Source organism: Eubalaena glacialis, chromosome 3 (genome assembly GCF_028564815.1).
Source record: "Eubalaena glacialis isolate mEubGla1 chromosome 3, mEubGla1.1.hap2.+ XY, whole genome shotgun sequence".
NCBI classification, from domain to species: domain Eukaryota; kingdom Metazoa; phylum Chordata; class Mammalia; order Artiodactyla; family Balaenidae; genus Eubalaena; species Eubalaena glacialis.
In genome coordinates this window covers 177011381-177037790 of record NC_083718.1, presented here as the reverse complement: position 1 = coordinate 177037790, position 26410 = coordinate 177011381, and the positions used below count along the sequence as shown (strand labels likewise).

At 38.4% G+C, this 26410-nt stretch overlaps 1 protein-coding gene across 3 annotated transcripts in view; it reads right to left on the bottom strand.

The window, feature by feature from the left end:
• Positions 1–25934, bottom strand: part of HNRNPR (heterogeneous nuclear ribonucleoprotein R) — a 33952-nt gene extending 8018 nt beyond the window's left edge. Inside the window, exons 1-8 of one of the 3 annotated variants that reach the window (XM_061184760.1) lie at positions 25801–25934; positions 22404–22572; positions 20038–20156; positions 19378–19485; positions 16731–16844; positions 4436–4612; positions 2712–2847; positions 1057–1262 (exon numbers count right to left, since the gene is read on the bottom strand). In XM_061184760.1, the coding sequence (XP_061040743.1) occupies positions 1057–1262; positions 2712–2847; positions 4436–4612; positions 16731–16844; positions 19378–19485; positions 20038–20156; positions 22404–22560 (1017 nt within the window). In that variant the 5' untranslated portion in view covers positions 22561–22572; positions 25801–25934. The remainder of the gene's footprint in view (positions 1–1056; positions 1263–2711; positions 2848–4435; positions 4613–16730; positions 16845–19377; positions 19486–20037; positions 20157–22403; positions 22573–25800) is intronic. The other 2 variants (XM_061184761.1, XM_061184762.1) reach the window with 2 other exon arrangements.
• Positions 25935–26410: the final 476 nt, after the last annotated feature.

Here is a 26410-nt window from a genome sequence, read left to right as displayed (position 1 = left end):
GGGCTCTTTAGATTCCCAGTCCCTTTCCTTGACACCTATCTACTCAAAGAATATGAGAAAAAGAGTGAGCGACACATCTGAGTCTCTCCAGTTCATTCTCAATGAATCTTCTTTGCTTAATCCAAAAATGCTTTTGCTTACAAAAACTTTTACCATGCTAGTATAAACCAGGGCTCTCCTCCAAACTAATCAAGAGTGAGGACTGTCTCCTCAGAATCTGGAATAAAAAGCTTGAGGAAAAGACTTCTCAGTCCAGAATAATCCAACCACTGATTTATCACCATCCATAGAGTTGCTGCCTCCGAAAAGGAAAGAGACATACACCAAAATACTCGAAAACTCACTAAAAGCAGCAGAGATGCAACTTCAGATGTGTCCCTTCAACCCCAGGAGTCTCCCAGAGGAAAGCCTAAGAACCAGAACTCTTGGAACCATCCTTTACCAGGCAAAGATCCTGGCAATGCAAGTACAGGACTTAGGAGGAAAGTGAGGGCCCGCTACAGGACTTGCCATGCATATTTTGCCACTACTGTATAACAGCAAACGTGATAACCCTTTGCCTGTCTTCATGGAGACAATACTCTAAGGGAGCTTGATCATTAAAAAAGAAAAGCTTTAAAAAAAGAAAAAGGAAAGTAAACTATAAATCTCAATGAAACATAGTTCATGGCCATGTAATAAAAGTCATAGTATGGTCAATGAAGATTCTAACTCATAATCACCAGAACATTACTTCTCTCTTTATTCAGTAAGACCTTGTCTTTTTTCTTTTCTTCTTAACTTTTTTACCTTTGTATCTCTCATAGTGCCTAGCACTAAACAAACACTTAATTGAAGGGATTTCATTTCAGTTCCTTTTACACATTTATTCTGCAGAAAAAGGAATGGTTAATGGAAATTGCTGGATACCAAGACAGACTGTTAAATTTGGTGTCTAAATGGTTAAGATCAAGGGCTACAATTTGTATTTACTGTAAAATTTGAAATATTCGAGCATTATTCTGAGTACAAAATTTAAATGACAACCGCACCCCCAACCCAAGCAATTGCATTTACCTTAGCCATGACTTCTGGATCTGGTTCTTCCACAGGGTCAGCCCATTCAACTGTAACTACATTTCCCCATACTTTTACTTTTCCACTCATCAGCCGGCGTCTGGCTTGTGCTGCTGACTTGTGATCCTCATACTCAAGGAAGCAGAACCCCCGATTCTTCTTTTTGTCATCGGGTTGATGATAGAGAATAACGTCCACCAAACCCTCTGTTAAACCAACAGCCAGATATATAAGCCAAAAGCATCCACCACACATTTAGCGATTAGGCAGACCTAAATCCACTTGCCGAAGAGTAAAAAATAACTGAAGAAGCCTCAAAATGATTTGCTAATTACCTAGTAGACAATTAAATCAGCGTTATTAGATATGGAGCTAGGGACAGTATTTTATGTTCCCTTTTAAATTTTAGGGATCCTGAAGGTACAGCCATAAACAAGTCCAACTACTGTATTCTGACATACAACAATGTTTTAGCGTGTTTGACATAACGTGAGCTTAAAATTTATGAAAATACTACCAAGGAACTTAAAAACCAAATTATAATATAAATCCAAGAGAACACTCAACAACTAATCATGACCAAAAATCATCCTTGAATCTAACTTTTTAAAAGTTACTATTTTTACCAAGAATAAAAGTAATTGCTTAAAACTGGTGTACCTCTGGTCTTAGTCCTGTACCCTCATCTTTCCATATATGTTCTTTCTAGGTGGTCCCTACTTTTAAATACCATCCATATCCTTAAGAGTGCTTAGATTTTACTCCTAGCAGCAAGATCCAGAATGTGATTTGGATGTGGGGGAGCTGAAGTGAAGGACCAGAGATGAGGCAGTCATAAAACTAGGAGGTTACAGCATTGGATGGTTCATCCACATAGATGTTAAAAGTCCTAACAATAAGTCAATTTCGGGCAGAAGAGAAAGACTGTGAACCAGAAAAAATCTTCAATTAATGCAAGACTGAAACCAGAAGAGCAACAGGTGACAGCTTGAAGGAAGGGGAAAGGATTGTTTATCTGTAGTATATGTCTGGATGACAAAAATGTAAAGAAATAATGGTTTTTATATGGGATGGAGAAGTAATGGTGTAAAAGTGTTTTTTTAAATGCAGCTAGCATTAGTGGATCTCCATTAGCATTTAAAACAATGAAATGGAATAGGAAATGTCAGACTAAATCATATGCAGTAAGCGAAAATATAATTTTGTTAAATTTTGTTTCAGTTATATATAAATGTATATAAATCTGTGATATAAAATGTTCTTTTCAATCACTTCCATGGATTTAGAATTGGAAATCTGGAAAAATCTGATCTAGACAAGGTAAGAGGAAGAAGGCGGATTAAGAACTCTCACCCCCTTAGTCCTAAAGCACACTGAATGTCAAGGGGGAAAAGCCTTCCTTCACTTGAGGGCTACCAGGGCAAAGACTGTGTCAAAAGCTAGCGTTCAATTAAGGCAAAGTAAAGAGGACATTCCAAGAAATTGAGGCTATGAGGGAAGCTGCTTAGTCCAAACCACTAAAAAGAAGAAAGGAGGCAATTTAGACACTGAATAGACATGTGAATTCTTAGATTAAGATACACCTCATTTTTTTGCACTTATAAATAGTACCACAGATTTCCCAAAACTAATTTCTAAATACATTTTTGTTTTACCTGTGACTTTACTGAATTCTTCGAGAATGTTTTCTTTAGTCTTATTCTTCGGAATTGATCCAACAAAAAGCCTGTTGTTTGCCACAGAAATGCACACTCCAAGGTGTTTACCAGGGCGAATTTCATAGCTGTCACACTGAAAGGAAGAAAAGAACCAGACACCCCACAACCACCCCAAACTCAGAACAACTGATCTCAATCTAAAAAATTGAACAATTTAAGGTCAAACACTCCCTGCTTAATGAACTCACTGAGTTCCCTCATGCTTGCCGTAACATAAAATGTGTATTTTTAAACTTGTTACAGCCTCTCGTTTTAGTTTTAACCTTCACTGCTATTCACTTTATCTTTAAAAAGATCTGATTTCATATTTCAGTATTATCTATCTGAAGATTTTCTCCCAGAGAATTTCATAAAAAATACCTGAGACTGATCATTCATCTGCCCTTGGAGATGAAATTAGATATAGATAAGCCACAGGCAAAATAACAATATATAAAGAACACCAGCTATGTTTAATCAATGTAAAGAAATTTAGAAGAATTTCACATTTTACATAAAACACAGAATTCCAACATCTGAAACTACATACCAAACACAATACTTATAAAATTATATGAAATGATAGGAATAAAAAATGTTTCATTTAAATGGCTATGGTGATGATTTCCTTGATAAACTTTAGCTTTTTAATGGCTTAACACTACTTACCTATTAGTTTACTAAAAGATATGTAATTTTTTCAAAAAAATCATCCACATGTTGTCAGAAACAAGGAAATAAAGCTTTGAAAACTTCTCGGTACTAAATAAACAAACTGGAAGGAAAAGTCCATAATAAAAACTAAAATCTGGGTCAAGCTAGAAGTAGAACTAATTTTGAGGCAAGTAATAAAACCAAAAGCCTTGGTGAAAGAGGTTACCATTCTAGAAGAACTAGAACTAGACTAAGTGAGGCCTTTAGCTGTCTGGCAAAAGAGTATGCCAAGGAACAATGATATTGCTATTGTGGGTTACTGAGAGGGTTGTATCTTAACAGAACAGGAGCAAAGATATAGTTAATTGGCATAACTGTTAATACTACTACTACTACTCTGAAATAAGTACAAAGGGTAAAAGGCCCTACAGAAAGGAAATTACTAGATTGGTTATAAAACAGTAGAAAAAGAGAGAGATTAAAGACAGAGAGAACTGGAGGGCTTGGAAACAAAAAGATAGAAAAGAACAAGAATATACTTAGAAAATAAACTGTATGATTAGGCTATGACAAAAACAAGACAGATTCACAGCCATTTCCTGAATTGTGTCCTAAAAGTCACTGTTGCCCAGTTATGTTCCCCAGAACCCATCCCAGACTTCATCACACTTTAAGAATCCTACCCTAAAGTTTAACAGCAAGAATTGACATTTTTGTCTAAGATCAAAAGAGAGACCTGCAGAAGCCAAATATTCAATGAAACTTTAGATACTAATCACTCTAATAAATAACTTCTTAGAAATATGGGAGACTTTCTCTAACACCTTATTTCTTGGGTATTTTCATTTCTTTTTTACTTTTATAATCAGAAAAAAATAGCCAACAGTCACATACCAACTCAGTCGATATAAAAACTTTCAAAGCAAAAACTAAAGAAAGTGAAACAATGTTAACTGCAAATGTTTTTAATTGAGGTATTTCTCTCAAATAATGACTTGCTAGACAGTGGGCATTTGCTTATCACATACCAGTTTAACAGCTTCCTGTGCAGCTTCCTTTCCACAGAAGGTGATAAATGCATACCCTCTGTTCTGACCAGACAGTGGATCCATCATAAGACGTAGATCCCAAATGGGACCAGCCTTTTCAAAAAGGGGCACCAACTCATCCTCATATAAATCTCTTGGTATTTTACCTACAAAGACCTGAAATAAAACCTCTGTGTTAGAATCCCAATGTAAGCATTTGATTTTAGAGCCACAAAGCCTAGTTGCCTTTTTTTTAGGGGGTGGGGACAGAAAGATGGTTAAGGAAAAATGGGGACAATTTGAATCTTGCAAAGCTAACCTTAGTTTTTATTATAATGACTTTCAGGGCATCAACATAGAACAATATTCTATATTGAAAAATGGAAAATGATTAATAAAAGTGTGCAACATTTGTAGTAACAACTCTAAATTTTGAATTTTTATAATTTGTCTTTTTCTCACAAAAAAACAGAATAAAAGGCATGTATGAATCTTCATGGAAATACCTCTGCATTTTTATAAAAACAATAATTGAACAAAAAGATTGATGAGGTCTTCCTCATATTTTCTCCTCAACTCCAAATTCTTTACTACTTAGAACTCCAGTGCTGGGACTTCCCTGGCGGTCCAGTGGTTAAGACTCGGCCCTTCCAATGCAGGGGGCGCGGGTTCAATCCCTGGTCAGGGAACTAAGATCCCACATGCTGTGCGGCTTAAAAAAAAAAAACTCCAGTGCTTCAATCTATCCCTTTCTCTATCAGGATATTACATTTTAAGTAAGTATGAAAAAAATTTTTCAACATTTGAAGATTTTGTGTGCTTAGTTAAAATTATATAGTAAGTAGGATTAAGTTATATAAGAATGATAAATTAAATGATAAATTAGAACAATCAAAAACCCTCTCAGTATTTAATATCAGACTACAATTTTCTTCAAATTTCCACCATGTCAGCAACATTGAAAATAATCTTTTATGGTAAAACATTTGCAATCCACACACAAAGTCTTAAAGAGTAAATTAGTGTTTGCATGAGATGAATTTTCTAGTGAAACTCATCTACATCAACATTTCATATTCTGAAATGACCTGATTAATGAAGTAATAATAATAGCAATCCAAAAGATGCCAATATTATTACTAGAGATTAAGTTTCTGGTGTTAAGCTCTACTACAGTTGTGCTATCTTAAGACAATCCTTTTCAAAATAATCAGATTCACCTTCACTGCTACCTGGTAAAACTTGAGGTCTTCTTCTAAATCTCTAGCACAGTTCTCACACGACAGCTATTCTCATTTGTCTACCTCCTTGAAGTCTCCAATCCTCGTTCACTAAACCTCATTCTAAGGAGATCACCTGAAAAGCCATTGGTTTCCTAACATTCTTTCCTCTCAGTGCTAAAAACCTTTCTCAACATCTATTTTCACGTCTTTCCTTTATACCTCAGAAATTTACCTCCTTTCCAAAAAAAGGTTAGCTCCTTAACCCTAATAAATAAGCCCATTTCTTCTCACTACCTTCTTCTGGAAATAATCCCAAATCTTCATCTCTTCAACTGTCCTATTTTGCTCAGTGCATTCTTTCCTTCCCAGTGGTTCCTCCATCTTCAAACATGCCAAATATCCCATAACAAAACAAAATACAAACAAAAAAAACCCTTCTTTAGCCTATATCTTTCCTTTCACTTTTAAATGCTTTGAACACATGGCCCATATCTGTTTTATTTCACTCATGCAGTTATTCTTTTCAACACATCTACTGTATGCTTAGTACTGTGCAGCTACGAGAAGTATAAATAAGACATCAGGCATCATCTGAGTGACATCCCTACAGAACCATCTTTCTAATAAAAGCTCACTCTGAAAAGCACTTGCATCTACGCTCTCTTTAACTCTCTAAAAATTGGCTTCTTCTTCTGTCACTAAACTGTATGCCCTAACGTCACTAATGGACTTCTAAGGACCAAATTCAGAAGTCTTTCTTTCCTCAGTCTCATCATCCTTGCCTTCTCAACAAGCATTAACACTGGTGATCTTATCTTCTGAAAATTCTCTTCCCTTAAGCTTTCAGAATCCTCCACTAACCTGGTCTTATCTTTAACTACTCCTCTATCCTTTCCATGGTGATTCGTCTATCCATCTAATAATAATCTGCATGTTTCCCAAAGTTATGGCCCTATTTCCCATAATTCACTGTATTTTCTTCACTCGTAAGGATCATATCCATTCCCAAAGGCTACAACTCTACAGTCATCTCTCAATACATCCCATACATCCCAAGACCTAATTCTAGATCTCCAACTACCTATTAAACATTTCCTCTGGTAGTCCTGATTTTACCCCAAATCATCAGTAAGTTTAGCAATGCCGATTTCTGTTTTTTGATTATAAATGTATGTATAGATAAGAATGACTATGTATCAGAATATTAAAAGTTTTCATCAATGCATGAAAAAAACTACTCTAATTTTATTTTCATTATTATATTTTCTAAATATTTTGCAATAAAGGTATAATATATTTGTAACAAATGTTTCCTTTATCCAAAAATCAAAATGACTAAAACCTACCCTTGTCAGTCGGCTCCTCTGATTTTCCCCACATTTCTCTTGGGAGAACCTAATTTCTGCTCCCCCCTCCACCCCAAGATGACTGAGGAAATAATACTCTCATAAATAAAAACCTCAGATATTTTTAATCCCTCCCATTCCCATCCATATCCAATTTGTTTTTTAAATATAAGCTGAAGTCGCTCCAATCTATAATGCTACCCTATACAGATAACTGGCTCCCTTCCTATTCAGAGAACTTGTCCAGACCTCTCACGAGACGTGGACTCATAAGCCATGTATTTTTCTACATTCTAGAGATAAGAGTGAACACCACAGACAGGTCTAGGCATTAATGAGGCTTATATTCTACTGATAGACAAAAAAAATTTAAAAGATAAACAATATGATTTCAGGAGGTGTTAAAGGCTAAGTAAAATAAAAGCAAAGGGACTTCCCTGGTGGTGCAGTGGTTAAGAATCCGCCTGCCAATGCAGGGGACATGGGTTCGAGCCCTGGTCCGGGAAGATCCCACATGCCACAGAGCAACTAAGTCCGTGCGCCACAACTACTGAGCCCGCATGCCACAACTACTGAAGCCCGTGCGCCTCGAGCCCATGCTCCACAACAAGAGAAGCCACCGCAATGAGAAGCCTGCACACCACAATGAAGAGTAGCCCCCGCCCGCCAAAACTAGAGAAAGCCCACACACAGCAACGAAGACCCAACGCAGCCAAAAATAAATAAATTTATTTTTAAAAAATTTTAAAAAGAAAAGGGGGACTTCCCTGGTGGTCCAGTGGCTAAGACTCCATATTCCCAATGCAGGGGGCCCGGGTTCGATCCCTGGTCAGATCTCACATGCATGTCGCAACTAAGAGTTCGCATGCCACAACTAAAAGATCCCACATGCTACAACTACAAAAAAAAAAAAAGGTTCTGCGAGCCCCAACTAAGACCTGGCGCAGCCAAATAAATAAATAAATTTTTTTTTTTTAAAGCAAAGAAAAGGGATAAAGAAAGAAGAGGTTGTATTTTAATAGAAGGGCCTCCCTGAGAAGGTGAATTTGAACTGAGACCTAAGAGAGAAAATTAAGTAAAAATCTGAGGAAAGAGCATTCCAAGGTGATAGAACAAGTACAAAAAGATGGGGAGTACAACTGACATATCTGAAGAACAGCAAATAGGCCAGTGATTAAAATAAAAGATCTGGGACTTCCCTGGTGGCGCACTGGGTAAGACTCCACGCTCCCAATGCAGGGGGTCCAGGTTTGATCCCTGGTCAGCGAACTAGATCCCACATGCATGCCGCAACTAAGAGTTTGCATGCCACACCTAAGGAGCCCACCAGCTGCAACTAAGACCTGGTGCAACCAAATAAATAAATACTTATTTATTTTAAAAAATTAAAATAAAATAAAATGTCCACACAGGAGACAGTGATGGGAAAGGGAGAACAGGGGCCAGATTAAGTTAAACCATGGTTAGAAGTTTGAGTTTTATTTCTTAGGAAGACAGAGGATTTGAGCAGACAAATAACTGAGTATTACCTATGTTCTAAAAGGAATATTCTGGGGCTTCCCTGGTGGCACAGTGGTTAAGAATCCGCCTGTTAATGCAGGGGACACGGGTTCGAGCCCTGGTCCGGGAAGATCCCACATGCCGCGGAGCAACGAAGCCTGTGCACCACAACTACTGAGCCTGCACTCTAGAGCCCGCGAGCCACAACTACTGAAGCCCGCGCACCTAGAGCCCGTGCTCTACAGCAAGAGAAGCCACTGCAGTGAGAAGCCCACTCACCGCAACGAAGAGTAGCCCCTGCTCGCCGCAACTAGAGAAAAGCCCATGCACAGCAACCAAGACCCAACGCAGCCAAAAATAAAATTAATTAATTAAAAGAAAAAAAAAAAGGAATATTCTGGCAGCTGGATAGAAAGTGGACTGTATGGAAAAACAGGCTGACCAGTCAGCTTAATAGGGCAGGGGATGATGGTGGCTTGGTGTAGTAGGATGATAGCTTAAAGGTAGGGAGAATTTGAGAAACAGTGAGTTTTTAGTTATGTGGGATTCAAATCTACATTTTAGTTACCTTGAGCGAGTTTCTCAATCAGTGAGTCTCAAGATCCTTATCTGGGAATAACATCAGCAAGAGGGTTCAATTTCCATGTGAGCAGAGAGCGCACATCTTGATCCTCATTTTATTCCCAGCACTGAACACAGTACCAGGGACACAACAGCTGCTCATCTTTGAATGATATACGAATGAACATCTACCTCATACTGTAACTTACGCGCTAGATCCCATCCTTTCTTTCTTACTCAAGGACACTTGGTCCGGCAACAATTTTATCATGAATTTCCCCCTTTATACGTGGATCATACCTATCAGCACATAGTATGTTATAATTTCTCCCTTAAAATTTAAATTAAAATAAAAAATATATCTTGATTATAACACCTTCTAGCTATTGCCCCGTTTCTCTGCTACCCTTTGTAGCAAAATTGCTCAAAAGAGCCATATATACTTGCTGCCTCAAATTTCTCATCTCCTTAGTCTCTTGAATCTTCTCCAAATCTGGCTTTTAGCACCATTCCAGTCAAAGTCATTAATGCCATCAATGCTGTCACAATCAAATGTCAATTCTTAGTCCTCATCTTACTTGGGAAGTTTGATATAATTAACCATTCTTCCTTCTATGAAAACTTTCTTCACTTGACTTCTGGGACACCCTACTCCTGGTTTTTCTTACCTCACTGGCTCTTTCTTCTCAGTCCCCTTTGCTAGTTCCTCCTTGTCTCCCCAAACTCTAAATGTTGAAGGGCTGCAGGAATCAGATCTTAGACCTTTTCTCTAGCTACACACACTTCCTTGGTGACACACCCAAACTCATGGTTTTAAAATACCATCTAGAGACTTTCCTGGTAGTCCGGTGGTTAAGAATCCGCCTTCCAATGCAGGGGATGCAGGCTCGATCCCTGGTCGGGGAACTAAGATCCCACATGCCGCAGGGCAACTAAGCCCGTGCTGCAACTACTGAGCCCGCACGCTCTAGAGCCTGTGTGCCACAACTAGAGAGCCTGCGTGCCGGAATTACAGAGCCCACACACTCTGGAGCCTGCACGCCACAACTAGAGAGAAGTCTGCACGTCACAACTAAGACCCAAGGCAGAAATAAATAAATAAATAAACAAATAAATAAATAACCCATCTAGATGCTTATGCCTCCCACATTTATAATCTCCAGCCAGAATTCTCCTATGAACTCCATGATATAAGCAACTGCTCACTCAACAGCTCCATCTGGATGTCTAAGAGACATCTAACTCATAACATGTCCAGAACTGAACTACTATCTTTCAATCCTGCTAATTTGCTCTTCTCTATAGCCTTCCTCATTTCAACAAATGGCAATTCCATCCTTCCAGCCGCTCAGGGCATAAGTCTTAAAGTCATCTTTGGCTCCTTTCTCTCATATCTCCATATCCAACTCATCAATAAATCCTGTTAGATATGCTTTCAAATTATCCAGAATCTGACCACTTCTCACTAGCTTCAGCCATATCACCCTACAACATTATCAACTCTATAAATCAGCATTCATTAACAGGGCACGGCACTTTAAAAAAAAAAAAAAAGCTACTGATAAAAGGTATCCTGAAACAAAAAATACACAAGAGTAATTGGTATTAATTTTGAAATGTATTTTTTGGTGTGGCTAGGTTCTCTGGCCACACTAGGCCTAGCCTGGTTTGAATATTTTTAAATTTGAGAAAATCTGTATTTGAGTATTTTAAAACTGTTCTGGGAAGTAAGTTCGGCTTTATATTGTTTCTATTAACATAATGCAGTTGTGCTTCATAATTACATCATTCACCATCCATATTTTCTCCCTACCCATTACAAATACAGGCAAAAGCAAAGAAAGCACATGCAGTGGCACTATGAAAATACAGTTGAGGGGCTTCCCTAGTGGCGCGGTGGTTAAGAATCCGCCTCCCAATGCAGGAGACACAGGTTCGAGCCCTGGTCCAGGAAGATCCCACATGCCGCGGAGCAACTAAGCCCGTGCACCACAACTACTGAGCCTGCGCTCTAGAGCCCGTGAGCCACAACTACTGAAGCCCGCGTGCCTAGAGCCCACGCTCCGCAACAAGAGAAGCCACCGCAATGAGAAGCCCACACACTGCAACAAAGAGTAGCCCCCGCTCACCGCAACTAGGGAAAGCCCGCGGGCAGCAACAAAGACCCAACGCAGCCAAAAATAAATAAATAAAAATTTAAAAAAAATATATAGTTGAACACACCTAAGTGAGGAAGCTAAGTGTCAGATTATTATACTTCTTTCATAACACATGTCTATATTTTTAGAACCGTTCAGGTTTGCTTCATTAAGCATACCTAAAATGAAAAAAATCTGTATTTTCAGGAAAAGCAATTTAATGATTACCTTACAGAAAGAATTCATAACAGCAAGCTCCTCATACTCTAAATTATCATTTGAATGTTAGAAGTCCAACTTATAGCTTTTCCATAAGAATACTGTTCTATTTTAAAAGAAACATCACGGAATCCCCTGGTGGTTCAGTGGTTAGGACTCCATGCGTTTACTGCAGGGGGCATGGGTTTGATCCCTGGTCGGGGAACTAAGATCCCACATGCCCCGTGGCACGGCCAAAACAAAACAAAAATTAAAAAAATAAATAAATAAATAAAAGAAACATCCACAAACCTATGGTTAACAAAGTGCCCAATATTATAATCACTGGGGTCCATGAAGAAACATGCCAAAAATACTGATTCGTTTGAGAAATAGGAGATGGTCTCATTTCAAGATCAATTTAACTTAGGACATTAAAAGAACTTAAAAAGGCTGAAAATAAATAGTATTCAAAAACTAAGATAACTCTTTTTAAAGTTTTTAAGCTCAATTTTTAATTAACTAAAATGTAACATAAATGTTTTCCTTTTATTAACTTGTTGAACCATTCTGGCTCCATATGAGCTGTTCAGAGTAACCACTCAATCATGTGCAGGTTAATCCTCCCCCTCCAGGACCAACAGAATCTAGTGAATACCCTAACAACAGTTCTTCCTTTACTCACTAGGCATTAAGGCTTTGAAAGTTTTGGCTGTCTATTATCTATCCACTCATTACTTCAACAGTAATAGAGGAAGCCCTCTGAGACTCTGGAAGGAATCAACAGAAGTAACCAGACAGCTCAACAGTGTCTTTTTTTTTGGGGCGGGGGGCTGCATAGGGTCCTAGTTGTAGCACGCGGGGGGTCTTCATTGAGGGGTACGGGATCTTTCGTTGCGGCACGGGCTCTTTGCTGTGGCACGCGGGCTCCAGGGTGCGTGGACTCTGTAGTTTGCGGCACTCGGGCTCTCTAGCTGAGGCGTGCGGGCTTAGTTGTCCCACTGCATGTGGGATCTTAGTTCCCCAAAAAGGGATCGAACCCGCGTCCCCTGCATTGGAAGGTGGATTCTTTATCACTGGACCACCAGAGAAGTCCCTCAACAGTGTCTTTTGATTATCTACTAGGGTTGTTCCATTATCCAGCTCCTATTCGCTATTTTGCAAACAAAGCAGCTTTTCTTTATATGTAATTCAAGTCAGATGCTACAAAGTCATATACTTACAGGTCTGTTAAATACACTGGTTCTTTAACACTTCAACTAGCTAATACACCAAAGAGTTAGATCCCAATCTACTATTGCCTTTGAATTCCTCCACAGATCATCAGTGCTATGCTCTTTAAACAAGAGTTTATTACATAGACATGATCTCCATAGAGATTACATTTGTCAATGGAAACAAATTAAAACAGTTTTACAGTACCAGCAGAAGAATACAAAGATACTGTGACACATGGTAACTAGACTTATCATGGTAATCATTTTGAAACTACAGAAATATCAATATATTTATCAATATTACTGTGTTGTGCACCTGGAACTAACATAGTGTTGAAAGTCAACTGTACTTCAAAAACAAACAAACAAACTCATAGAAAAAGAGATTAATCTGTGGTTACCAGAGGCAGGGTTGAGGAGAGGATGAACTAGATGAAGGTAGTCAAAAGGTACAAACTTCCACTTATAAGTACTAGGGATGTAATGTACAACATAATATAATTAGCACGGCTGTATGTTATATAAGAAAGTTGCTAAGAGAGTAAATCCTAAGAGTTCTCATCACAAGGAAAAATCATTTTTTTCTATTTCTTTAATTTTATGAGATGATGGACGCCCACTAAACTTAGTGTGGTCATCATTTCATGATGTATGTAAGTGAAACCATTATGCTGTACACCTTAAGTTTATATAGTGCTGTATGTCAAGTATTTCTCAATAAAACTGGAAGAAAAAGGAAAAAAAAAGGATACAAAGATACTATAACCAGACTAAGTCTGAGAGCCAAGGCACACTAAAAAAAAAAACGCATTTCAAAATTGATACTTATCATTCTTGTGTATTTCTCATCTCAAGGTCAATGCTTAGCAACTATGTCCATTAATGAGTACTCACTTATAGGGTTAATTTACAGTAGATTTTCATTTATTTATTTATTTATGGCTGCACTGGGTCTTCGTTGCTGTGCTTGGGCTTTCTTTAGTTGCGGTGAGCAGGGGCTACTCTTCGTTGCGGTGCGCGGGCTTACTGTGGTGGCTTCTCTTGTTGCGGAACACGGGCTCTAGGCACACGGGCTTCAGTAGTTGTGGCTCTTGGGCTCTGGAGTTGCTCCACGGCATGTGGAATCTTCCCGGACCAGGGCTTGAACCCGTGTCCCCTGCACTGGCAGGCAGATTCTTAACCAATGCACCACCAGGGAAGCCCTTTACAGTAGCTTTTATCCAAAGATAAAACCTCGTAGTCTTCTCATAGCTTAATTTTAATAATGTCAGTCTCATGCACTGACCCTAATTTCAACTTCCTCAGTCAAGAGCTAATAATAATTTTGGGGGACTTCCCTGGTGGTCCAGTGGTTAAGAATCCGCCTTCCAATGCAGGGGACGTGGGTTCGATACCTGGTCGGGAAACTAAGATCTCACATGCTGTGGAGCAACTAAGCCCGCGCGCCTCAACTAGAGAGCCCAAGTGCCGCAAACTACAAGAGTCCACGCACTCTGGAGCCCGCGCACCACAACTAGTGACAGAAAACCCACATGCCACAACTAGAGAGAAGCCCGCGCACTGCAACAAAGAGCCCGAGTGCCAAAAAATTTAAAAAAAAAAAAAAAAAAAAAAGAGCCCAAGTGCCGCAACGAAGACCCGACGCAGCCAAAAATAAAAATAAATAAATAAAATAAAACATTAAAAGAAAGAGCTAATAATAATTTTTAGTAACTGTAATGAACCATAAAAGAACAAAAACCCAAACCTTAGAGCATCAATATGACACCAATTAAAACCAATTATGTACTAAACCTATCATCAACCCAGTATGTTAAAAACTTTAATTTTCAAAACATATAGGCCAAATCTCATGAAATCTAAACTTAAGGGAGAAATCCAAACTTTACACTGCACTTTTATTGCAACAAACTGCTTGACTAGAGTGGCTTAGGCTGGTGATCTCATATAGGGATTTTTGCTGCAACCATATCTGCTGTATGTAATGATATCTAACATACAGAAAAACGCATCTTTCTGCTAAAGAGGGAGTGCAATATAAGAGAATGTATACATATTTTACAATTAGCATACTATTTGTTTCTAACTGGATACTCAAAAGTTTACTCTATTAAATTGTTCAAATACTTCCAGTGAAATCTTAAAGTACTAGCAAACTCCTTCCTTACCTACATAAAGCAAAGATAAAACAAGTTTCCATTAAAGAGCTCATTAATGAAGCCAATCTAATAAAAAAAGTTTATTTCTATAATTATGAGATAGATACAACCAACTAATTTTACACCAGGCTATATTCGACATTGTGAAGAACAGAACCATATGATACAATTTTTACTCCTAAGGATTTTATAATTAGTCAAAGAAACAAAACTAAGAAAATGTAGCAATAATTGATAAGGATATCACATGGTATACTACAGATAACTTTTTCAAAATGTATTCTCCTCTTGGAGGTGTTTCAAGCTGCCTCAAGAACAAGAGAAAAGGCAAAGCATCAATTCCATTTTTATTCATTTTATATGAGGGCTTAAGGTAAGGGAAAAAAAAAATCCTGATGCCAGGAACAAAATTTAAAACCATTAGAAAAAAATACATATGGTGTAGGAGTCCCTGTAAGAAAGCTGAACTATATTTCCATATTGTTTAAAAATAAAATATAAATGTAGATTTTAAAGGGTTCATAACATAAAGAGAACATTAAAGATAAAGGATGGTGGAGGGGGATTAATGAGAGGACAAAAGTGAGTGAGGCTAAAGATATCATTCACTTGTATATTGTTTCAATGACACTTGCTCCTGTAAGGAATGTAGATGGTTTAGAGTCCCAATCCCAACTCTATCAATAATTATATAGCATTAAGTAATTTACAGTAGTTTTTTGAGACTCAAAACAAACATATGTAGCTGATACAGGTATCAAAAAAAACAAAAATGCTTAGAGCCCTTTTAATAATGTTAAATATCAAGAAACAGAACATTAACTGTAATAACGTATAAAAGAAGTTCAGGGAACAAAGACCAATAACTGTAAACATTTACATACAGAGAACATTCTACATACAGAGAACATAATTAGAATTAGCTCTGATATACATCTAAAGTGTTATGTTAAATGGTGATGTCTTTATTTATCTATTCACAAACCAGAAATAATAATCTTTGCTTTTGGCTACCTGAAAAGTTAAGTTTCAGCTTTTAGAAGGGTGCCATTGACAACGTTTGAGTAAAGTTTTAAGATTTCTTAGAATTCTAATATAAGTAGGAGATACATAACAATACCACCTAAATATTTTAACTGACATCATCACCTAAGGAAGCTACCGCCATCACTTTGTTTTAAAGAAAATCCTATAAGATTATCATTTAACCTAGTTTAAATTTTAAGTTACGAAGTCAGGATTACAGTACTCAAAGAAAAAAACCATACCCAATTATTTGTCAAATACTGTGTGCCTACTATACTCCTGGCATTATGCTAGGTACTAAATAGACACCAAACAGAAAAGGTCCGTGCAATAACAGGGCTTACCTTTTGGCACACAGTTTTTTCCATTTAAAGGATGAGAATAGGCTAGCACAAAGGTGTATGAAGAGACCGTCATGAAAACACAGATGGAGGACGGATTCCTTCTTTGTTCAAGTATAGACCAATGTGCTCAACCTTTTATCTGATTCTACATCCTTCCCTTGTGCAACCCACTCCCTTCAATAAATCTCTCTGTAAACACTGAGTATCTTCTATGTGATGAAGGGGAGGGTCAAGGAGGGAGGACAAGCACCATTCAAAATTACTGACATAAAACAAAAACAAAAACAGAATAAAGCAATTGTTTCTCCTTAATAACCTCACCCCAAGGACCTAAAATGGTGTGTTGTTAGTTGCATAGTTTTAGTAGCCAGTTCCAAAAACTCTATATTCCTTTACAAAGTGTCTGGGTATCTACCAGTCACATGATTATCCCTACTTATGATGGCAGCAAAATACAGATGGATATCCAAAAAAATAATAATAGCTACTCTTTGAAAAAAAATCAATTTTTTCCCCCATGATACAATAGGCAGAATTATTTACAAACTGGAAAGATTTTAGCGAACAGCTGAAGAACACTTACTTCTGTTCCAATTCCAGGTTGCATGCCAGAGTACACACTGTCTGGTGGAGGACCACCATACTTCCTCTGTCCTGTGGTTACATCCAGGGTATAACCAGTCCTCTCAAGCAAGGCCTAAAGATAATTATACATAATTGTTTATAGTTGAATATTAAATATCATACACACACAAATCAAAATATAAATCTTTTCCAAAAGGTTCCCTAACATCTTAGGTTATGTATTTTAGTTAGGGGGAAAAAATCACAAAGTTCACACTGGTTCCTCTCACACGTGTTGACTTTTACTTCTCCTTTCCCTACATTTAATGGAAGGAGTTGCAGGCAAGTTAAGTCTCCAAGCACACATCACTTTTTTGTTATGAGAACAGAAAAAAGGGGAAAGGATTACTAAAACTTCAACATAAGCTGACCCCAGGCTACCTATTCATACTTATGTACCACAGTATTCCTCATTTTGCACCCCCTCTATGTCAATTAGATTTTTTCCTTATTTGCTCCCTTTACGTAGCATACTTACATCCAGTGACTCTTTTCAAATGAAATGTTCTCTATCCCCTTTAAAGAACATTATGGAAAAGTTGTATTAATTCCAGTGAGGATGCTGGCATTAAAGGATATCAAAGTGATTTAAGTGTCCGTATCATACTGACAATAATAAATTCATAATACAACTAACAAAAAAAAAGTTCTCTATCCTTAAAAAAATCAAGTCCTAGCTCTTTTATGCAGCTTCTCTAATTTACTATTTCTCACATCGTCCTACTCTTTCTACTGTACTCAAATAATTTAACCTTTATTTTGTTTAATCCTGTTGTTTTGTACTCCTACTATACCATAAGCTCCATAAAAACCAGACCATTTCTCATACAGCACAGACTCAAAACATCTGGCAATTACCAAATGAATATACTCTCAGGTTTCAAAAAACAAACTATGTTTCCTGATTTCCAACCTTCCTCACAACATTATATTAGATATTAAGAGGAATCATAGAAAAGAAGACAATGTCCTTGCCTTTAAGGGTTTGTGTTCATATGAAAGGCCTACAGAACAAAGACACATGGAAAAAAAGAAATGGAATCTACCTAGAAAGGAGAATTTTACACTTCAGGTTTTTAAAATCACAGCACGTCAGAGCAGCAAGAGACTTCAGACATCACCAAGTTCAATAGTTTTCAAAAATATCTCTGGGGCTTCCCTGGTGGCGCAGTGGTTGAGAGTCCGCCTGCCAATGCAGGGGACACGGGTTCGAGCCCTGGTCCCGGAAGATCCCACATGCCGCGGAGCAGCTGGGCCCGTGAGCCACAATTACTGAGCCTGCGCGTCTGGAGCCTGTGCTCCGCAACAGGAGAGGCCGCGATAGTGAGAGGCCCGCGCACCGCGATGAAGAGTGGCCCCCACTTGCCACAACTGGAGAAAGCCCTCGCACAGAAACGAAGACCGAACGCAGCCATAAATAAATAAATAAATTAATTAATTAATTTTTTTAAAAAAGGGATAATAGTGCTGGGGAATAGAACTAGAACCTGCTATTCACCAACAATAATTAAAAAAAAAAAAAAATCTCTGGAGGAACCCTGGGATTCCAGTTACCTTAGACTCTCCATTCTTCTACCTTTGACTATTTTAACCACAGAAATACACGTAATATAGAATACACACAAAACATATTACATATTATACATTACTTGTATAATATGTAATATACACATGTTACATATATAATATGCACCTTCTCAAGAGCAAATAGCCAGCTTTAGGGAAATAATACAGATCTATCCAATGAACAGCAATAAGTTTTTTAAAAAACAACCATTACAGCAAATAGAGTTTTCATCTATTAGTTAAAAGATATAAGAATGGGATTGTGCCATTTTACAGATGAGGGAAAAAAGGTACAAAGGAGCTTTATATAAGCTAGTTACATGATAAAAACTATGTTATATTTCTTGTCTAAAACATAGAATTGTACAAACTTCAACATTAAATAAATTAACTATTTCAAACTCAAAAGTCTATCACTGCAGCAAAACATCAATATCCATTTAATTCTTTTACTAAAAGCCCTATATTCACCTTTTAGTTTATCTAAATAATAATAGTAATAATAATAATGGCTCATAGTTATACTGTTCTCGCTACATTCCAGGCATTACTCTAAGCACTTTACCTATCTTAATTCCTTTAACCTTCACACTTCATGAGGTAGGTACTATTACTGTTCCCAGTTTACAAACAAAGAAACTGAAGTAAATAAAAACTGAGAAGGAGGAAAGCAGTTATTAAAACACCTCTTCAGCAAGAGAAAAGACACAAAATACTTGGAAAGAAACTGAAGAGACATGACTGAATCAATCTAAAAAACTATTATTGGAAGTATCAATAAATATGTCATTCATAGCCAAAAGAACAAGGAATAAGGGAGAGTATGTTTAGGAATTTTCACCAAACATACAATTAAATGTCTGCCCCCAAAATTCTTCTTACTTAATTTTCCCTAAATTATCTCATTTCCAAACATTAGTTTTTCTTTTTCTTTTTTTTTTTTTACGTGCAATAAAAGCTGTTTCTAGGAAACATGAAAAGAAGCATTTGATCTCATAATTAAATTTAATTTCATTACAACTATCCAAGTCAAGTTTTACCTTGATCTTTGCTTCATCGGGTCCCTTCGTAGACTCTTGCACCTTGCTCCCCTGTTTCTCCCTTTGCCTGTAGGTCTTCATAACTCCACATAAAAATGCACTTTTGTTCTAGAACAGCCAAGTAATTCAATGAAAAAGAATCACCAGGAATTGATGAAGGGTCAAATACATAATTAAATTTAAATTTCAGAAGACCAGAATTTTAACAAAATATTTACTCATTTATTCACTCAACAAATATTTGCAGAGTGGTTGTTACATGCCAGACTGGAGCAGACAGCAGTTAAGACACACAAGACCTCTAGGGAGCTTACCTGCTACACTGGCAAAACAGTCTTCCATTGGTTGATATTTAAATGTATCTGGGCTATTTTGCCAGGTGTCCTGAATCTATTCCTCCCACCAACATTATTTCCCTCCAAGATAATAAAACAGGATCACATAATCCAAAAATATTACAAAGGAGTGGGGGACTTTTACTTTATGCTTGTGTTTCTGAAAACTCTCTGCCATGTAGATCTTTTTTTCTTTAAGCTAATTTTTTAAAAGAAGCAGAGGTAGTCAGAAACAAAAATACCACTCCTCCACAGGAAAAAAAGTAACAGTAAAATAATTTCAGATCATTAGTTGTTCAAAGACATTTCTGAATAATGACCTTACCTGAACATGTGATAAGTCACTTTCCTTGAACTGCTGTAGTACAGACAGAGCTCCTTCTTCATTAAATTCCCTGAGAGCATCAATGGCTCTTTCATCAAGATCGACATAAGCTACCAATCCTAAAAATTAAATTGAAAAGGGGTAACATTATTGCAACAAAGGGGAAAATCTAAACTGTGTTATCAGTGTTTAATCAAGAATTGTTATATTCAATACTATCACTAACCAAATTTTCATTTAACTATATGCATATAGGCAGCTATACAAATACTATACAGAAAGGTCAAGAGTACAAGTATGAAAACAAAAGATAAAATGTCAACACTTGTAAACATAAATTTCAATCCCCATATCCCCCAAAAAACCAAAAAAATCCTAACCCCATTTCCCACTCCCCAAAACGTTTAAGTTCCGGAAGTTAAATCTGATGTACACACTGTACTATAGATTAAGCATTAATATAACAAGTTATGTTAGGGTGATAAGAACACACTGTATTTCCCAAGGAGCAACCTTCAAATTACATGCACTGTTGGAGTTATTGCTAACCACACAAGAAGTGGGGAAAAAAATAAGAGAGAACCTCTTTTACTAAATAATTCTTTCCACTCTCCAAAAAGTGTCACAGGTTTTCCCTCCTTAACACCTAAGATAAAATGAAATTCATCTGTTTATCTGAACATCTACTTTGCTGCAGTCAGAATGTGGAAAGGCATAATTTTAAACTTTTCTATAAATGCCAGTGCAGCTTGATTAATCAATTCTGAAAGTCATATTTTAAGGCATTTTTTTGTTCTTCAGAAGTGTCACAATGAGATTTTAAAAGATGCTGTGGCATTCACAACACTGTCAACAATGACAATTTTTCCAAATGGCATTAAAAGGACTTTACTGTAGACTTAACGAGCAAACTATACAGAAAATATATGCACTGCATTCTATATATATACAGTATATTTAACTGCACACAGAACATTTACTAAGTTTAAGTATAATTTCTTAAGTTTGTTAAATTTTATATTTCTCAATATATTTCAGAATTGATCCAAAGTAAAATGGAAATATTTGGCAGATTAAAACCCCCAAATCCATATGAACTAACATCAAAAGTGACTCCATTTTGGTAAAGCCAAAAAGAACTTTACTCCATAATAAATACTGTCACTTGCGAAGTTACTTTTAAAAAAATGTTGCCATGATTTAAGAGCTCAAAATGAGCATGCCTAAATAATTGGAGTTTCCTTACTTGAATATTCCATATCACCACCCAAAGCCACAACTCAGGACACCCATCAGTCCGTTCTGTCAATCCAACCCTACACCCAAACCATCAGCCTCTTACCAGTAACAGAACACTCTACAAGAGAGTATCTCGAAGCAGATCACTGCCAATTCTCTATGGCAGAATGTCACAGAAAGTTCCTGAGGACTGATTTTCAAATGGGACCATCACCCAGGAGTCATTTTGAGAAGTCATTTTAATGTCTAAAATTATCTTGAGCTTCTCAGATTAAAAAAAAAAAATGTTTTAAGGACAAAAAATCCCCAGAAATTTGTTACTACGGTACTTAAGACACATTTGTGAGACAGTTCAATTCTCTCTCCCAGAATCTGGATAGGCACACAAAACACAGAGGAAGAAAGTTTCCATCTATGGTCCCAAAGGGGGAGGACACATTTATTTATGAACAACACTTCCTAAGGGGATATATTTCTCTCCCTCTTTAGAACTTCAAACCACTTACAACCACCATATTAAAATGTTCAAATTTCCTTAAGCACTTAAGCATGGGACTCCTAGATTTAAAAAAAAAAAAAAAGAAAGAAAAAAAAAAGCAGCTGTTACAAACCAAACACTTCCAAATTACTGAGAGTTGGGGATTTCTGTCTGTTAGAAACTAGACAGGCCACAAACTCTCAAGGAGTCTGACATTTATTATCATTTCAGACAATACAGTCTAACTAGTCCTCTTATTATGCCACCTAATCAGACCTAAGCTGTTTTAACAATCACTTTAAGAAGCTAAAGTAGAAAAGTAAAAGCAAAATGATGACTGATTTAGATTAAGAAAAAATGTAAAATTTGATAATGCTGAAACATATATATTAATTGATGGTAAATCTAAGACAAATTGATGTACTGTTCTGAAACAACTAAGACTGCATATTCAACACTAAGAAGGCTTTGAAATAATGAAATAAGAATATCAAAGTCAAACCCAATATGCCCTCAATGAAGGGAAAGTAACATTCAGCTCTATATAGATCAGAAACAATAATATTTAACCTTAAAAAAAGTCTATAAAATTCAAAGTGGTTTGCCCTCACTTTCATAACCAGTCAGAAACAAGAAATGTATATTATACCTGTCTGAAATATTTCATCAAGTCTTTCTGCCACCTTCTGTGGGAGGCCTGCCTCTATCAGTGTCTTGTAGTGTTCTGTGTGAGTTACACTGGAAGTATCCATTGGTTCTTCCTCTTCTTTTAACTGTACCGCATTACCATTCACCTGATTAGCCATTTTATTATGCTGCTGGAAAAAATTCAGGAGCTATATTACATTAAGCCAGAAATAACTAGTTTGTAGGACAATGCATGATTTATCTAAACTAATTTGTATACATGCTGCTAATAACTTCTATCAAAATATTATTTTATGATGCCTTTTCTGATGTATCTGACCTAAATTTGCATAATAATTCTGTAAAACCATGGAAAATGTACATGGAAGTGTTACTTAAGGAACTTCATGTACACTAGGTTAAATAAAGGCTTGAATTTACTTAAGGTAGAATCACTGATTAACAAAAGCAGCTGTTGTGTCCTGACGAGCTTATCAACAAATCACCACAAAATCCTAAAAAGCCCCTCAAGCTCTCAATTCTTACACAGTTTTAAAAAGTTTGGTTTAAAAACAGAATGAACACCCACAGACAACTTAAGGTTCAAGGACTTTCAAATTTTCCTAGCTCTGCTTCAAATCCAAGATAGGTGTGAAATAAATGCCCTGCTGTCTCTAGTTCAACATTCTGGTGATCTGGGTTTTCTCCGCCTCACTTAAAACAAAACAAAAAACACAACTTGACATTAATTTTTGTTCTAAAATTAATTTGCTATTCCCATTCACAGATTTAAAAGAAAAAATGACCAGGTTTAAAAGCTAAATGATTGTTTTAAGTCCACATAAAATAAAAAGTGAGCTAAAGTTAAGGTTGCTTCTTAAAAAAAAAAAATCATGAGTGTATACTGAATTTTTCATATCAGTAAAATAAACCTAAAAAACATATTTTAGAACGGATAACTAATTCCTTCCAAATAGTTTCAACAAACATTACCTAATTAGGATAAACTTAGGTCAGATGTCTCAGATTAACCTACCCAAATCATTTTGGGTGTTCAAACTGTATGTAATGCTGAAATGGATCAACTCCCTGAAGAGAGAGATTAAATAATAAAACCATACAAGGCCAGTCTCTATACTACCTCTTCAAAAGACGGAATTAAAGTTAAAGTGCATTTGTCTGTGGTGAAATTATAATGTGATGAAGATAATAAGCACCAGAATAAAGACATTGCAACGAATACTGAAATAAAGGACATGAAGGTGGATTTCAAGGAAAAGCCTACTTTTCTTGATGAAACTCAAAATACCTAGTCAGCTATAAAGAAAATACAAGTTTCCTAAAAAGCACTAAAACCCATACGTAAGATAACCACACCTCCAGACTGCTTATCAAAACACTGTGCAAATGCACCAGGTGCAGTTTTCTGACTTAAAACAACTTCATTTCAAAGTCCACCGATATTTAGCTGAAGTTAATGAAAAAGGGAAGAAGTTCGAGAAGGTGGTAATACAGAGTAGGAAGAGAGGAAAATGCAGAAAGGGTTACTTTGAAAATGGGATAAACAATATCATGACTTCTTATGATTACAAAACATTATTAAGACTTAGTAACCCTCTAATGTCTATACAGACGCAGACTCCGTGGTTAATCGCTGGGTGGATAAATGTTTCTCAAGGCAAGCCTCAAATTCTGATGAACTGGCAAAAACAAAAACATTCAAAACTGGCACTTTTGATCAAGAAACTACTTATAGTGTAAGATGAACAGTTTACTGATTAATACAACCTACTTCTATAAAGATGCATCCTAAAGTCCAAAACATCTTTGTGAACATAGAGTATTCCATGCTTCCCCACCCCCAAATACGACCATAAGATCATCAGAACTCAAAAGTTCTCCGTATCACAAGACCCTTGCAGTATTGCACCTTGGAATACTATTAGTCACGGAAAGAAAGCAAATTTTTAACAGAAAAGTTCAACGAACATCTGTTAAGGTGGTATTTTTTTTAAGTATGTGTAAAGCAAAAAGACAAGTTGCATATTAAGCACAAGACAGAAATATTTATGACTACCATTCATTGCAAAGGCTCTCTACAAGTTGATTCTGAAATTGTTTGAAATTTACAAAAAAAAAGTCTGTAAACTTTAACAACAACAAAAAAGTACAACTATTAGATTCCAGAAAATAAAACCTTTCGGATCAAGGAAAAAGCTCTCTTCAAGCCAAATACAATGTGCTCATTTAAAAAAAGACTTTCATGTCATATGAGACCATTTAAAACTCTTGTGTGTATTCAATATGATGCCACACAGCCAAACCATATTTCTGGATGCAGCAAATACACTAATGTGACTTAAGTCATTTGATCTAAACTTTTTTGCGAAAAGTAGAAATTTAAATAAGGGTTGCTGGGAGATTTGGGAAGTCTGACACTAGCCTCTCTCTGATTTTTTCTGAACATCTCGTGAAAATTCTTCACATTTAAGAGACCGGCTTTAAAAGAACCAACGCAATGAAGACTAACGGTTATCTCATGGCTTAGGAGTGTCAAGCCCTTAACCTACAACTGACTCATGAGACATAAATTCAGCCTCCGGAGGACAGCAAAAATCTGAAACAGGTAGTGTGAAAGGACTGAACCCTTCAAGAGCCCCGTGGCTTCAAGTTTTAAATTTTGGCAATTACGGTTTCTACCGCAGAAAAAAAAGAATCGCCTTTCCAATTTAGTGCGCCTATGACAGTCTTAGAATTAGGTATCTCAGGCGCCGCTCGAAGGCTAAGTTTCATGGCCTCTAGTAGTCATTTTTTCCTTCAAATCTCGACTCGCAGCATGCAGAATGGGGGAGGGGAGGGACGCTTCCTACACAAACCAGCCTTTTGGCCTCTGCTTCACACAAAAGTTTTCTCCCGGCTCAGGTCACCCGGGGTTTGCATCCCGCCCTCTGCCCACCCCCTCCCCGTGCCGGTCCGGATCATCAACACATCCCACTCGTGGCTAGGCCGGATGAGACGGGAGCGAGACGGCTCCGGCGGGGAGAGGCAATGGGGCCGCGGGCGCCCCAGGCCGCCGGCCCGGCCCGGCCCGGCCCGGCCGCGTGGAGCAGCGGGCGGAGGCGGGAAAAGCGCGCCCGGGCCGGCAGCCTGCGCGGAGGGCGCCGGGCCGGCCGGACCGCGGGCCGGGGGTTGGAGGAGCGGGGGGAGGATGAGCGAGGGCGAGGAGGCGCCTCGGCTGGGCCAGGCCCTCAACTGAGCGGCCGGACGAGGCTGAAGCCACCACCAGCCCATCCCCACCCCCACCCCGGGCCCTCGGAGCGAAAACGAAACTGGGGACAAGGCGCCGTGCCCCGGCCGGGCCCAGTAGGGTCGGATCGGGGCTCCCGGCCCCTCCCCCCGCGGGCCGGCGCGAGACTCACCGGGGCAGAGCTGGGGCCGGCGGCCGGGCCCGTGAGAATCAGCGCGAGGCGCTTTGAAAACGACTAGAAATGGCGCGCGCGCCACCCCCTCCCCCCCTCATGGAGAGAGACGCGATCCCGGCAGCACGCGGGGTTTCCCGGAACTGCTTCCAGGGACTCCGAGCGGCCGGGCAATCACCGCGCGCGGCGGCCTGAGGAGCAGCTCAGACGACCAATAGTAGCGAGAAGAGGCGCACCACGCCGGACGACTTGGGAGCCAATCGATGAAGCCGTCGGCCGAGCCAATGAGGGAACTCAGCGCCGCCGGCTGGGGCGCCTCCGGGGCGGGGGCAGGAACACAAAGGGGTCTGTGGCGAAGCCCCGGGTGGAGGCGAGGCTGCGGTGCTCCAGTCCCAGGGTGCCGAGGCTCCGCCCTCTTCGTCTGCTGCCGGCGCGAGGCCGAAAAAGTAGGCCGCCTCCGGAGCCCCGCCCCCTACCGTCCGCACCGGCTTGTTCGGCCGCGGCCCTCCCGCCCCTTGGCTGGCGCCACAGCGCGGGTAATCCCCCCGGGAGCCGCCGCCGCCGGCGTTCGCCCCAGACACGCCCACCGCCACGCGGTCCGGCCTCCCTC